The 13,914-nt window shown below is 45.5% G+C and overlaps 1 protein-coding gene across 1 annotated transcript in view; it reads right to left on the bottom strand.

The window, feature by feature from the left end:
* Zc3hav1 (zinc finger CCCH-type containing, antiviral 1) overlaps nt 1–13,914 on the bottom strand; it is a 41,451-nt gene that overhangs the window by 12,777 nt on the left and 14,760 nt on the right. Inside the window, exons 3-6 of the mRNA XM_034519075.2 lie at nt 10,200–10,452; nt 6,476–7,498; nt 6,143–6,238; nt 3,709–3,832 (exon numbers count right to left, since the gene is read on the bottom strand). Coding sequence (XP_034374966.1) covers nt 3,709–3,832; nt 6,143–6,238; nt 6,476–7,498; nt 10,200–10,452 — 1,496 coding nt within the window. The remainder of the gene's footprint in view (nt 1–3,708; nt 3,833–6,142; nt 6,239–6,475; nt 7,499–10,199; nt 10,453–13,914) is intronic.

Below are 13,914 nucleotides of genomic sequence, written 5' to 3'. Positions count from 1 at the left end.
CACAACTCTTAGTCTTACACATAATAATAAAAACTCTGAAATCCAGACAGGTAATTTATCTGTATAACATATATGTGGTAGTTTAAATATGTTTGGCCCAGGGAGTGGCACTATTAGGAGATGTGGCCTTGTTGGAGTAGGTGTGTCAATACGGGGGTGGGCTTTAAGACCCTCATTCTAGCGGCCTTAAGATGAAGATGTAGAACTCTCAGCTCCTCCTGCACCATGCCTGCCTGGATGCTGCCATGCTCCTGCCTTGATGATAATGGACTGAACCTCTGAACCTGAGTTGCCTTGGTCATGTGTCTGTCCACAGCAGTAAAACCCTAAGACAATATGTAATGTTCCCCCCCCCCAAAAAAAAAAAGACATTCCTGATGGGTGTAGTGGTTTGTTTTAATCCCAGCATTTAGGAAGCAGAGGTAGATGGATCTCTGTAAGTTGGAGGCCAGCCTGTTCTACACAATGAGGCCCTGACTAAATAAATAAATAAATAAGTGTAAATAGATATTCATTTTTTCCCTTAAAAAAAAATTCCCCAGTGGGCTAGAGCAAAGGCTCAGTATGGTTGGTTGAGAGCACAGTGTGGTTGGTTGAGAGCACTAGGTGCTCTTACAAAGGACTTCAGTTCAATTTCCTGCACTCACATGGTAACTCACAACCATTTGCAACTTCAGTTCCAAGAAACCTACACATGCAAATAGCCTTAAACACTCATACACATTAAAGAAAAATCTTTACGTAAAGGGAAAATGCAAGATCATTCCCTGACCCCCATAAAAAGAATAAAATTGTTCATAAAACAAATTGGTGTAGTGTTTAGGAACTCATTTTTTTTAATTAAAAAAAAATGTACTGTAATTAAAATAGTCTGAATAATGTAGGGATAGAAGAGGATTGACAAGGTCAAAGCTACAGTAATATTAAAACAGTATCCTCAAAAAAAAAAAAAAGACTGGGCTTGGGGGCAAATGCTTTTAATCCCAGCACTCAGGAGGCAGAGACAGGGAGATCTCTGAGTTCGAATCCAGCCTGGTCTACCGAGCAAGTTCCAGGACAGCTAGGGCTACACAGAGAAACCCTACTTCAAAAGACAAAGCAAAAACCCTACCATTTACCTTTTTTTGCTTTCCTACTTTCACGTGTGCAAGACAGCTTTCTGGAGGTGACACGGTACATAACTTTACAAGCAGATTTCATTTTTATTTGTGTGTATGTATGAGTTTTGTGGGTATGATGTGAGGGGGTGTGGCTATGATGTCTGTGCATATGATGTGTGTGCATTTGAGAGTTTGTGTGAGACATGGGTAGAGTATGTATGTATGGTGTGTGTATAAGATGTGCACGTGTGAATATATAATGTGAGTGTTTGCATAGGGTGTGTATTTACGTGCATGATGTGTGTGTGATACATGTGTGTATACAGCGTATGTATGTGTATATGTATGTGTATGGTGTGTGCACACAGGCACATGCACAGAGGTCAGAGAACTATACTTGGAAGTCAATTCTCACCTTCCCCAGTGTATTCTGGGAGCAAGAACTCTTATCTACTTTTAACCCTCCTCCAGCCCCAGGTATCATTTTTAATATGACATACTGATAGCTGTAATTAACATACACAGATCCTCAATATATTTCAGAGTGTTAATGTTGTTGAGATCAAAGTTAGAGAGCTGCTGTTCTAAGAAAGACTCCTTAGGTCCTTGGTCAAGGAAAGATCAGGGAACCTTCAGTAATAAGTGGGAGACCATTATCAGTCACCACAGGTGAAGGGAATCAGGGAAGGCAAGAGCAAGAATACTGCTAAACACTAGCCCACAACACATTCTATTCTTAAACACCAGTAGTTTCAAGACTGAGAGCTGGGTTATGAAGAAGGAAAAGTATGTTGGGGGTAGGGGGTGTGTGGGAGGAGCACCAGGCAAAAGTCTCATCTACGTACAAGAACGGCTAATGCTGCCCCCTAGTGGCAGAATGCAGCATCACAGAACATTTGCCTACATTCCACACTGGATGAAAAAAATGTACACTTCCCTCTTGCACACCAAAAGTAAATGTGGTCATGTGGCTATCACCCATGCCAACCCTGGCAAATGCAGAAATCCAAGGCACCTTCTTAGATGCTTCTGGAACACAGAGATGGCACACACAAAATTGTAGGTATATATCAAATGTCTGTACTAGAACACACAATTCAAATTAGGTGTGTGTGGGGGGGTGCATGTGCACGTGTGTGCATGTGTGCATGAAGATTAGAGGTCAAACTTTAGATCCACTGTGGGTTTTTTTTTTTTTTTTCTGAGACAGGATCTCTCACTGACCTGGAACTTACCAAGCAGGCTAGGCTGGGAATCGATTACTCCACACTCTGCTGTGTGTCCTGGGGATTGATTTCACGCACTTTATTACCTCCCAAACTGTCAGTTATATTTTTAAATTAATAAACTAAGCCAAAGGCTTATTTATTCTTAATCATTTAAGTCATTTTTAAAAATGTGTGTGTGTGTGAGATATGTGTGTGTGTCTGCATGTACATGTATCTGCATGTATGCAGAGGCCAGAAGACAACCTCAACTGTCATTCTTTGATCCTTCCCACTTTGTTTTGTAAGACCAGGTCTCACTGGCCTGATGTTCACCAAGTAGCCTAGACTGACTAACTAGCACACCCTAAGAATCCAACTGTCTCTCTCTCCCCAGGTCTGAAATCATGAGCCCTGCTTCCTCCCCCGACCAAGAGCTGAGGACCAAATCCAGAACTTTGTGTTTTCTAGGCAAACATTCTATGACTGAGATAACTCCTCAATAATTGTCTGGCTTTTTAAATTTTGTAAATTAATTAACTAATTTATTTTGAGATAGGATTTGCTGTGTAGTCTTGGTTCTCCTGGAACTCACTCTGTAGACCAGGCTGCTATCAAACTCAGAGAGCTGCCTACCACTGCCTCCGGAGTGCTGGGATTAAAGGCATGAGCCACCATGCATGGCTGTGTCTGTCTGTCTTTTTAAAAGCATGGGTTTGAGGGGTATATCAGGCTCTTGTAAGGCAACTGAACCGTTTTCCCAGTGTTTGGGGTTTTTTGGTTTCTTTTTGTTTTTTGTTTTTTTTAAGACAGGTTTTCTCTGTGTAACAGAGCACTGGCTGTCCTGGAATTTGCTCTGTAGACCAGGCTGGCCTCAAACTCAAAGGGATTGCCTGCCTCTGCCTCCCAAGGGCTGGGATTAAAGGCATGTGTCACCATCAGCTCCTGGGTTTTAGTGTATTTTTGTTTAATAATTTTTTTGCTGTGTGTTGTATGTGTGAAAAGTAGAAGGCAGAAGACAGCTTGCTAGAGCTGTTCTCTCTTTTGCCTTCCTGGGGCAGGGCCTTGCTTCTTTCTATTGTTATGTGGTATATCCCCCACCCCCAGGCTGGATGGCCACCAGCTTCTAATGGGTAGGGCACCTCATCTGGTTTCTTTATGACTTCCAGGGAGCAAACTCAGGTTGTGAGGCTTTGGGGACAACAAGTGCCTTCGTACGCTAAGCCATCTCCCTGTGCTCCTTTACTGTTTTCAATAGTGATGAGCTACTAAGAGCATGCGCTGACCTCTGTACTGTACTTTTCCACAGGACATGCCTCGAGTGACTAAATATTCCTAGAATCACTAGCTTGGTGTGCCACAGGCTGTGGATCCCATTAGCTAGAGGAAAGCCACCAACTTACACTTCAACATGGGGATCACAATAGGCCTGCTCCACGTACTCCATGTCCCGGAAATCCACCCAAGCGGTAAACATGAACACCTGCCACCGGTAGGGCAGATGGAAGTGGCTCCTGCTGCAGTTGCCTACAAGGACAAGAAGAGATTTATGGACAGGTAACGGGGTTTCTAACCAATTCGAGTTCACTGTTTAACTTCAAGTTCACTACTGACTTCCTGTCAAGACCACCCCAACCCACCTGACAGGCAGTTTCCCATCGTCCCTTTGGTCATTTTGGCCCCTGCTTGGATTGTGTGTTATTTACTCTGGTCCCCACAGAAACCCATTAGAAAATAAAATCCGGGTTGGAGAGATGGCTTAGCTGGTTGTTCTTCCCAATGGCCTGCCTGGGTTCGATTCCCAGCACCCAATGGCAGCTTACAACCATCTGTAACTCCAGTTCCAGAGGATCTGCACCTTTTTCTGACTGAGACAAGGAGCTCTCTAAAACAGACAAATCCTTGTCTTTCTCTGAAGCTTGGCCTAAAGAATCATCTCTCCCAGAATGAATCCCAGTAAGTTACTGTCATTCCATTATGATTGACTGGTATTGTGAATTCCTTAAACTGGTATTAAAAGAGAATGTTTGAAATAGGCCGAAACTAATAATAAATAACAGGGCCCTTTCCTTAACCTAAAAATAGTTAAAAGGACCTGCCAGCAGGTTTGGGCCCATTTAATTAGTTACAGAGGAGGTGGAGTTACAAGACAAAGGCCTGTTAAGAACATCCCAGAAACTGACCAGCCAAGGGAGGAACCCCCATGGTATGGCCTGCTAGTGTTCAAAAAAGTAAAACAAACCAATCCTGTGCAGGGGGGGGGGGGCGGGGGGGGGAGCGAAAGTTCGCTTTTTCCCCACCCCGCCCATATATAAGCGCTAGACCCCTGAGCCACGAGGTCAGTCCCTCTATCCCCTATGTGAGATATGGGGATATGGGCTGGCCCAGAACTCTGATTTAATAAACCACCTCATGTGTTTTACAGCAAGACGGTCTCTCGTGTGTCCTTTGGGTGCGTGCTATCCTGTGACTCTAGTGGACCTCCCTTCTGGGGAGTCCTGGACCTTTCAGTATCTGATACCCAGTTTGGACTAGAGGCCATGCATTTGCTTATTTTAAGCAGTGTTCCAGTTTGTGGACATTCTGACGCTCACTTTAATTACAGATATACTGAAGAAAGCTGTATTATTGCTAAGCAAATGCTCCCAGCACATGTGGCCACTTGCCAATCTAATAGTAAGGAGCTATTATCATCCCAGCCGGGAACACAGAGACTAACCTCTCAAGTTCTCAACACTGTTTAAATCACTTAAATTGTTTCATTCAATTTTTAAATTTCATATATATGTGCTGTGTTCCCATCATCCTTCTCCCTCCAAGCCCTCCTGGACCATCTTGAATTCATGATCTCTTTTTCTTCAGTTATTATTGCTGTCATATATGTATGTGTCTAATAGATATACATATCTGAGTAAATATATAAATGATAGTTTTTAAACGATTTAAAAATTCGTATGTGTATGTGTGCATGCCTGCATGAGTTTATCTACACTGTGTGCATGGAGGTGCCCGTGGAGGCTAGGAGGCAGCATTGGGTCCCCTGGAACTGAAGCAGCCGTGTGGGGGTTAGAAACTTCATCCAGACCCTCTATAAGAGCAATAGGTGCTCTTAACTTCGGAACCATCTCTCTAGAGCCTTAAATGGCTGTAAAAAAAATGTTTAAAAATACATGGCTACTTTATAATAAAAAAGGCACCACAGCGGGGAACTCACAGAAGGGCACTGCATGAGATTTATATGATTCAAAAAGTCATTAATGGAGGAGGAGGAGGGAGGGGGGAATGGGGGAAACGGAGGAGGAAAGCGGCTCTGGAGGCAGGAGAATCATTTTCTTCAGTAGTGTGGCCATTGATAAGCCTCCTGGACTCCTGTAAATAGCCCCACACTTGTGCCATCTTGATTAAACACAGTGAGTCATAGAGAGAGAGAGAGAGAGAGAGAGAGAGAGAGAGAGAGAGAGAGAGAGAGAAGAAACATACATACTTGTTGGTGGCTTATTGGAAAAGGGAAAGGGAGGGAGAGGAATAAGAAGAGTAATAGGTGTGTTTATGAAAATAAAAATTGCATTACACACATGATATTGTAAAGGATTAAAAAAAAAAGGCTGAAGAGACAGAAAGAGGAAAGAGGGAGTAAACAGGGGAGGGGGAGGAGGTAGAAAAATAGTGGCGCCACAATGGAAAAGTCTTCTCTAAAAATCACACAGGTTTACCCTGTGAGCCAGTTCCTTAGATCACTCTAGAGCAGCAGCATGGTCCCAGCAAGCACTGGTGTGCTCCATGCTCACAGCAGCAGTACCCAGTGGCTAAAGGCATCTTACGGAGAACGCAACTTACTCTGTTGACAGCCCTTGTACAGATGGTCCTGACAGATTTCCTTCAGGCCGTGATCATCCATACTAGATGTAGGACTTACGATGTAGCGTAGGAGATCTGCAAAGCAAAAGAGGAAATGAGGGCACCTGGCCTCACATCGAGGAAAACGTCGTACCTGGGGTCCACATTCATGTGCATCCCTGGATTCAGGGCTGCTCCTGAGAGCCTGCACAGCCCCTCAGAGGAATGAATCATGGACACCAGGGTACCAGAGGTGATTCAGTGCCATGGTATTGTGTTTGTCTTTCCCTGTGCACTCAAGCCTTGGCAGTCCCCTAGGCAACTTACACTCACCAGGGTCTGATGTCATCCTTGAGGGTTCACTGGCTAGGCTCACAGAGGCACTGGTGTTGTTCTTGGGTGTTGTAGGGCTACCAGAGGCTGCAACTCTGTGGCTTGAGGAAGACAGAGGTGACTGAGGCAGCCTGCTGCTGCCCTGTACAGGGGTAGTGGTCTCCCCAGGCATAGCCAGGACCTGGCTTCTCAGACTCTGAACTCCAGAATAGACTGCTTCTTTTCCTCCAGTAACTGGTGGTGATTTTACACCAAATCCAGTGGTACTTTTAGAGACATTAGGCATCTCATCCATAATTTGACTAGAGTCATTTGGGGCATTAAGGATAGATGTACTTGCCCACCCTGGGATTTCTCCATATTTACTAAGCAGGAATGCCATGTCTTGGCCACTGTCAGTAATTCTGCCAGAGGTCTGGGGATCCTGGGGCTTAACCACACTCTTCCGACGGTTGCTAGGTAACATCATTTCTTCCAGACCGTTGGCCGTGGCCCTTTTACCTAGAAATTCTGACAGTGTTGCTTCTTCCACTGTCACCTCATCAATATAACTATTTAAAAACGGCATGTGATCGGTGTCATTCTTGCCCTTGACCTCCATGCCGCGTCCAGAAGGCACGCCCATTTTCATGGCCACGGCTTCATTTCTTTGTGCCGCATCAAGAGGAAAGCAGGCAGCAGAAGCTCGACTTGAGGATGATTCAGAACGATTCCTAGAAAATAAGCCATCTGGATCCCCATTCTCTGAAAACTCCTGGCTTGCTCTCCTTTGACTGGGTCCTCGGACACCAGCAGCCTTAGATGAGACCTGCGCATGGTCGTGAGTCCCCAGGTACTTGAACTTCTGGGTGATATCTGCAGACACATCCTCCAGGGAATCCTTACAGCTGGTGACATCTGGGCTAGGTGGACCAGATCCCAGAGGTGAGACAGTTGAGAGATGCTCTAGGCTGTTGTGGAGGAAGCGGTCTCTGCTCTTGCTTCTGGCTCTGTGTGGGCCACCTCTGCGATGCGGATGGGGAGCTACAAAGAGAAACGCAAAGAGAAAATTCAAGCTCAGGTCAGTTGCTACCTCCATGTTCTCTCTGCTTGTCCAACCCTGCAGCTTCTATCATAGGAGTTTCCTGAGAAGTGGCTGCGAATCTAAGGATGAAGTTGCAACCTGGCAGAGTCCACAACATCGGTCTGTGGCTAAGACAAGGGAGGCCCCAAAGCTCCTCTGGCCTCTCCTGAAACTCAGTGAGTTCTCCAGTCTCCAGACTCTAGTTCTGGATTAACGTTCATTACTACAGTGACTGACAGCTGAAATGCAGACGAGAGGAACATGTCTACAACTCACAGAGATGTCACTCATGGTTGGTCTGGGTTCTTGAATAGACACTTCTAAGACTGAAACCAAACGGTAAATGACTGTAGACTCAAGCTAAGACTTCATCTAAGTTGCAAACTTTCCAGGCTTCTCCCTTAGTGCCTCTAGAGGTCTGGTCTGTTGCTAATGATCTAGTTGCCTCAAGACAGTGAATTCTCACAGACGACAGCTTTTGTTGTGCAAAACCTTAATTCTTAATCTAAAACTATTGTTTGAATAAAGATGCTGACAGCTGGGTGGAAGAGAGGTGGGCGGGGCTTAGGTTCCCAGGCTTGGGGTCTGAGTAGAGACTGAGAGGAAAGAGAAGAAAGAAGGTACCATGAGGTAGCTGGATCATGAGTGCACGGCCATGAGGGCCGGCCTGCTGGAGTATGAGCCGCCAAGGTGGAACACAGTGATAGTTCAAGGTTATTGACAGGGAAATAGACTAAACAGCACAGAGAGCACAGAGCATTGATAGCTTCCAGCTCTAGTGCCTTTAAGGCTTATTATAAACATAAAGGGTTTGTATTTGGAAACTAAATGATTTAAGGTGGGGTAGAAACCCCCAATTAACATTTACTACAACAAGTGCCCAAACTTATTATTAAAAGTCAAAATTGAAGGCAGGTTGGGTTGGCTCATGCCTATAATTCCAATGCTTAGGATGCTAAGACAGGAGTCCAGCCTTGGCTACACAGCAAGTTTTAGGCTAGCCTACCCTACATTGTAATTATTGAAGAGGGGAAAAAAAATCTAGAGACACTGATGAAGCAGCGTCTTCTCTCTAGAAAAGTCACATCAGCTAGGAAGCAGAGAAGTCAGAAGGAGTGACCCAGTGTGTGAAGTCTGGTGTGGTATGTACGTACATGATGTCTGTTGTGGGAAGGTATTTGAAAGGTGAGGATGGAGGTGGGGTAGTGTCCGTATGCTTATGAGGAAAATGTGTATACTGTCCTGGAAAGGGGACAATACTATTGTAGCAAAAGCAGCCTCCCCGTGGAGAGCTTTTGGGGCTGCTTCTAGGAATTTGGCAGAAATTTGGTATCAGGCTGGGACAAAGAAGTAGGCTCAAGGCAAATACAGTTGAGGCATGTTGGGTTGCCCACACCTACCTATAAATCCAGCTCCGGGGACAGCTGACACCTCTGGTCCCTGCAGATGCATATACTCAAATGCATATACCCACCCCACACATATACACACAATTTCTAAGATGATAAAAATGTTATATAGGAGAAAAGTTTTGGAGAATGTGTCGACAGACTTGAGTAAAATATCACAATGCATCCATCCACACATCATAGATTTTAACCACAAAATGTGCAGTGTGAGCTGTGCATTGTGGGGCATGCCTTTAATCCCAGCACGCAGGAGACAGAGGCAGGCATAACTGTATGAGTTTGAGGCTAGCCTGGTCTATATAGTGAGGTCCTGTCCAGCTAGTTCCACACAGTGAGATTCTGTCTCAAAATAAACAAACAAAAGTATGTGTGTGACTGGCAAGATGGCTCTCAGTCACCACCCTGAGCTCATCCCTGGAGCTTGTAAAATGGAAGGAGAACTGACTCCTGAAAACTGGCCTCTGACGCCACACAAAATAAGTAAGCAGTTGTCATTAAAAACAATCTGTACACATAAATGTATGTATGCATACACAGAGAAAAAGACTAAATAGCTGGACCAACACTAATAACTTCTGCATCCCAAAAGATGTTTTTGATTCCCATTTAAAAAAAAAAAGCTTCAAGGACAAAAATAAACTAACAAAATAACTGTTTGGCTTCTTAGACCAGGCTGGCCTCTTTCTCCAAAGTGCTGGAATTAACAGATGCACACATGCCCCACCCCCAAGCAAACTCTTTCTTTCTTTGAGACAGGGTTTCTCTCTACTGTAGCCTGGATGTCCTGGAACTAGCTCTGTAGAACAAGCTGCTGTCCAACTCAGAGATGAACTTGCCTCTGCCTCCTGAGTGCCGGTATGTTACATGTAAAAGTGTGTGCCACCAGCACCAGACTATAATAAACTCTTTTAAAATGAGGGGACAGAGCCACTTGTAAAACTGTCTATAAATCATTATTCCAACTGTATTAAAGTGGCGCATGCAGGTAGTGAAGTTGAGGTTTTAAGTGCAGATTTCTTTCCCTGCAGTTTTTCTTTCTTCTTTTGTGTTTGTTTGCTTGCTTGTTTTTTGAGATGAGGTTTCTCTGTGTAGTCCTGGCTGTCCTGGAGCTCATAAACCAGGCTGGCCTTGAACTCAGAGATCCGCCAGCTTCTGCCTCCTGAGTGCTGGTCCGAAAGGTATGCGCCACCATGCCCCACTGTCATTTCTGTTTATTTGCAAATTCACACAATTAAAAAGGAAAAGGACATACCTCTCATGCCAGGGGGGTTCCGCCTAGTGTGCTTGTTGTTGCAGATGTCCTGGATGTTCTGGACCACATCAGAACTCAGCCCATGCTCCCTCATGATAGCCAACACCTTTCTGTCCATCAGGTTGTGAGACCTGAGACAGTTGAGGTAACTGCAGTTGCCCCGGGTGAAGTGCTCACAGACATGAAGTCTCTCGCACGGTGGTGGCTGCCCACAGATCTGTTTTCGGCCCTCTCCTTTGTAACTCTTGCATATCTAGAGAAGAAAGAAAGAACAATGGGGTAAACACACCTGGACCTGCCTGCCACACCTGTTAAAGAATGCCCCCGTCCGTCCGCATAGACAGTAGGCATGCCACGGGGAAACAAGCATGCAGCACCCAAGGATGAAGAGATGGAGTCAACTGGCGACTTATTTGGGGATAGAAGAGTCTGAAGAAGAATTAACAGATGATATCTCATGGAGGATGGTACATACCTGTAACCCAGTGCTCAGGAGGCTGAGGCAGAGAGGATCACAAATTCAGTGCAAAACCTTGCATTTAAAAGAAAAGAAACATTAAGAGGGAAAAATAGTGATGAATTTCAAAATTCCTGGAAGAATCAAATTCAAATGGCAAGCTATACACAGGACATCATAAGGGAGCCCAAAAGACAAAGTCTAGTTTGGATCTTAACTTACTCTACAGTTGAAAGGACACGTGTGTGTTTATCTGCAACTTTGGGGTTTTTGTCATTTGTCTCTCATAGCCAGAATAGGACATTTTCAAATGACTTATATGTGAGGGGTTAGAGAGTAGGAAGAAGAAGGGGGGTGGTGAACTCTTATTTATTTATTTATTTATTTATTTATTTATTTATTATGTATACAGCGATCTGCCTACGTGTATGACTAAAGGCCAGAAGAGGGCACCGTATCACATTACAGATGTCTATGAGCCACTATGTGGTTGCTGGGAATTGAACCCAGGACCTCTTAACCTCTGAGTCACCACCCCAGCTTCCTTGAACTCTGAAGAGGTCCACCTGCCTCTGCCTCCCAGGCACTGGGATAAAGGTGTGCACACCCCTCCCCACTTTTTGTTTGTTAACTGGAATTAAAGGTGCACACCACTACGCTGCTCAGCCTTGCTTTCAGGTTTTAGATGCAAAGGCCTCACTATGTAGCACAGACTAGATTTCCACTCATAATTCTCCTTCCCTGACCTCCCAAGTGCTGGGATTGCAGGCACACATCACTATAACCAACTCAGTAAGGAAATCCTTACCCACTATCGAAACAACCTGTGGGTCACGGTCCCTTTGGGGGTCGCATATCAGGACAAAATTCATAACAGAAGCAAAACTACATGAAATAATTTTATGGCTGGGGGTCACCCGCAACATGAGGAACTGCATTAAAGGGCCCAGTGTTAGGAAGGCTGAGAACCACTGCTCTAAACAAACCCATCTGCACACATAGCTCTACAGAGCTGGAGTAAAGACATGGTGCAATCGGACCACGTGGCTACGGGGCTGACGGAGGCGGCTTTAAAGGTCAAGGCCCTAGAAGCAGCTGGGCGACCTCATGGTCCCAGCGACCTTCTACTTTCTGTTTCCTTCTCAACAGCAGAAGGAAAATATTTATTCTGTCTGCCTAACATCTGTTGTGAGGCGGAGTGACAAAGTGTAAGACTGTATTGTAAGGAGTATGAGGCACGTGTCTGAGCCACTAGATGAAGAAAATGGTTGGTGATTAGCCTGACCTTGCAGGCATCCAAAAGATGATGTTTAGCCGCAGAAGGGCGGGGAACCCTCCAAAAATTTACTTTTACACCCAAGAATTTTTCTGAGGACAGGGGAGTGTGTATCTTGTCACTGCTTTTATTCAGTATTTCACATGGTACCCGATGCTTGCAGGCACTTCTAAATCTCAACTGTCACAAAACAAACCACAGATGTAATGATGCCCAGAGGGTTTGAAGCTTTGTCCAAGGTTGCACAGGTTAGGTTAGAGGCGGAGTCAGGATGCTGGCTGGTGCTAAGGGCACTGAGAACGTCCCACTCTAGGGAAGAGAAGGGAAAGAGAAGGAGAGGGGAGGGAGGAAAGAGATAGAAATGGAGCAGAACACTCTAAGCACCTACAGAAGGCTTGGAGCTGTGAAAGGAGAGAACAAGTCCTCTCCCCATTAACACACTCTTACTAAACGCCCTGCCCTCAGAGCTTCCAGAGCTCAGTGGGCTCCTCAGAAAATCACCTGTTGCGCCGGAGTTTTTAAATCTCCCCCAAATAGTCGAATCCTCAAGAAACCGACGTTGGCTACCTTATCTTATCTAACAGAACCCCAGCCTTCTTGGCAGCTTCGCATCTCTTCTACGCTTCCACTCCTTCCTGTGTTGCTCTGCCTTCCTGTCTCCCCCCCCCCCCGCACCCCCCCCCCCCCCCAGATGTGGCTCTGCCCCTTCCCGCGTTGCTCTGGCTGGTACTGACTTTGTAGTGTGGATACACTCGGGGATTCTCGGGTTCAGACGTGGTCCTTCGAGCAACATCAACTGACTCTCCACTCCAAAAGCCTATGCGGATGAGACTTCATAGTCTTCCGCAGTCTCCGTCTCTCCTCTAGCAATAGAAGTCCTTGACAGACAGCCACTCCGCCAGAAACTACGTTTCTCAGCCCCACTTTCAGCTAATATGACCATGTGATAAGCACTGGCCAATGAGATGTGAGCAGATGTGCTACACCCTAAAGGGTAAACTGTTTGGCTTCAACTTCCCTTCTACCATCCCACTGACTAAAAAGTGGTGACCAGTGACAAATCCCTGCACTAAGAGATGGAAGCCATATTCTGAAGACAACAGAGCTGACCCACTAGCATGAGTCTTGCAAAATGGTGTTGGACCCTCTGCCCAACTATGCAGCTTGTCTGACTGCCCATATCCATGCAGGACCCAGAAGGCTCCACACTTCTGTCACAGCCCACAGTAAACATTTTAGGCTCTTCTGGCCATTCAGTTTCGGTTGCAACTACTCACCTGACCCTTGGAGGGAGGAAACAGCACCAGAAAATCTGTAAACACGCCCACATGGCTGTGTTCCAATAGACTTATTTTTAGACTGGTGGAAGCCCAGGTTTGGCCTCTGGGCTGTAGCCTGCTGACCTTTGATGAGGCTATTAAGAAGTAAAAAGCTAGCCGCACGCCTTTAATCCCAGCACTTGGGAGGCAGAGGCAGGCGGATTTCTGAGTTCGAGGCCAGCCTGGTCTACAGAGTGAGTTCCAGCCAGGGCTACACAGAGAAACCCTGTCTCAAAAAAACAGTAACAAAAAAAAAAAAAAAAAAAAAAAGTAAAAAGCTTAAATTATATTTCCTTAATCACTAAATTTATGGTAGGAGTAGGATGGTACAGTGACACAACCTGTGCCTGCATCTTTTAGGCATCTTTGCAGTTTCGATTCCAAGGCTACCCTGATTTAAAGCCTCAACCAGTCCTGCTACACCAGGTCTTCAACCCATCCTTTTTCACAGTAGAGTCCCTGGCAGCCTAATGGACCCAAATTCTTCTTTTATTTGTTGAGACAGGGTCTCACCAGGTAGCCTTGGCTGGCCTGGAACTTGTTACGTAGACAAGGCTAGCTTCAAACTCATATAAATCTGCCTGCCCCTGCCTCCCCAGAGTGCTGGGTTTAAAGGTTTACAGCAGCATGCACATAATACTCTTGCCTGGTGTTTAAAGTGAG

The sequence above is a fragment of the Arvicanthis niloticus genome, chromosome 15, assembly GCF_011762505.2.
Source record: "Arvicanthis niloticus isolate mArvNil1 chromosome 15, mArvNil1.pat.X, whole genome shotgun sequence".
NCBI lineage: Eukaryota > Metazoa > Chordata > Mammalia > Rodentia > Muridae > Arvicanthis > Arvicanthis niloticus.
The sequence above is the reverse complement of the archived record's forward strand: the minus strand, read 5'-3'. Positions and strand labels throughout refer to the sequence as shown.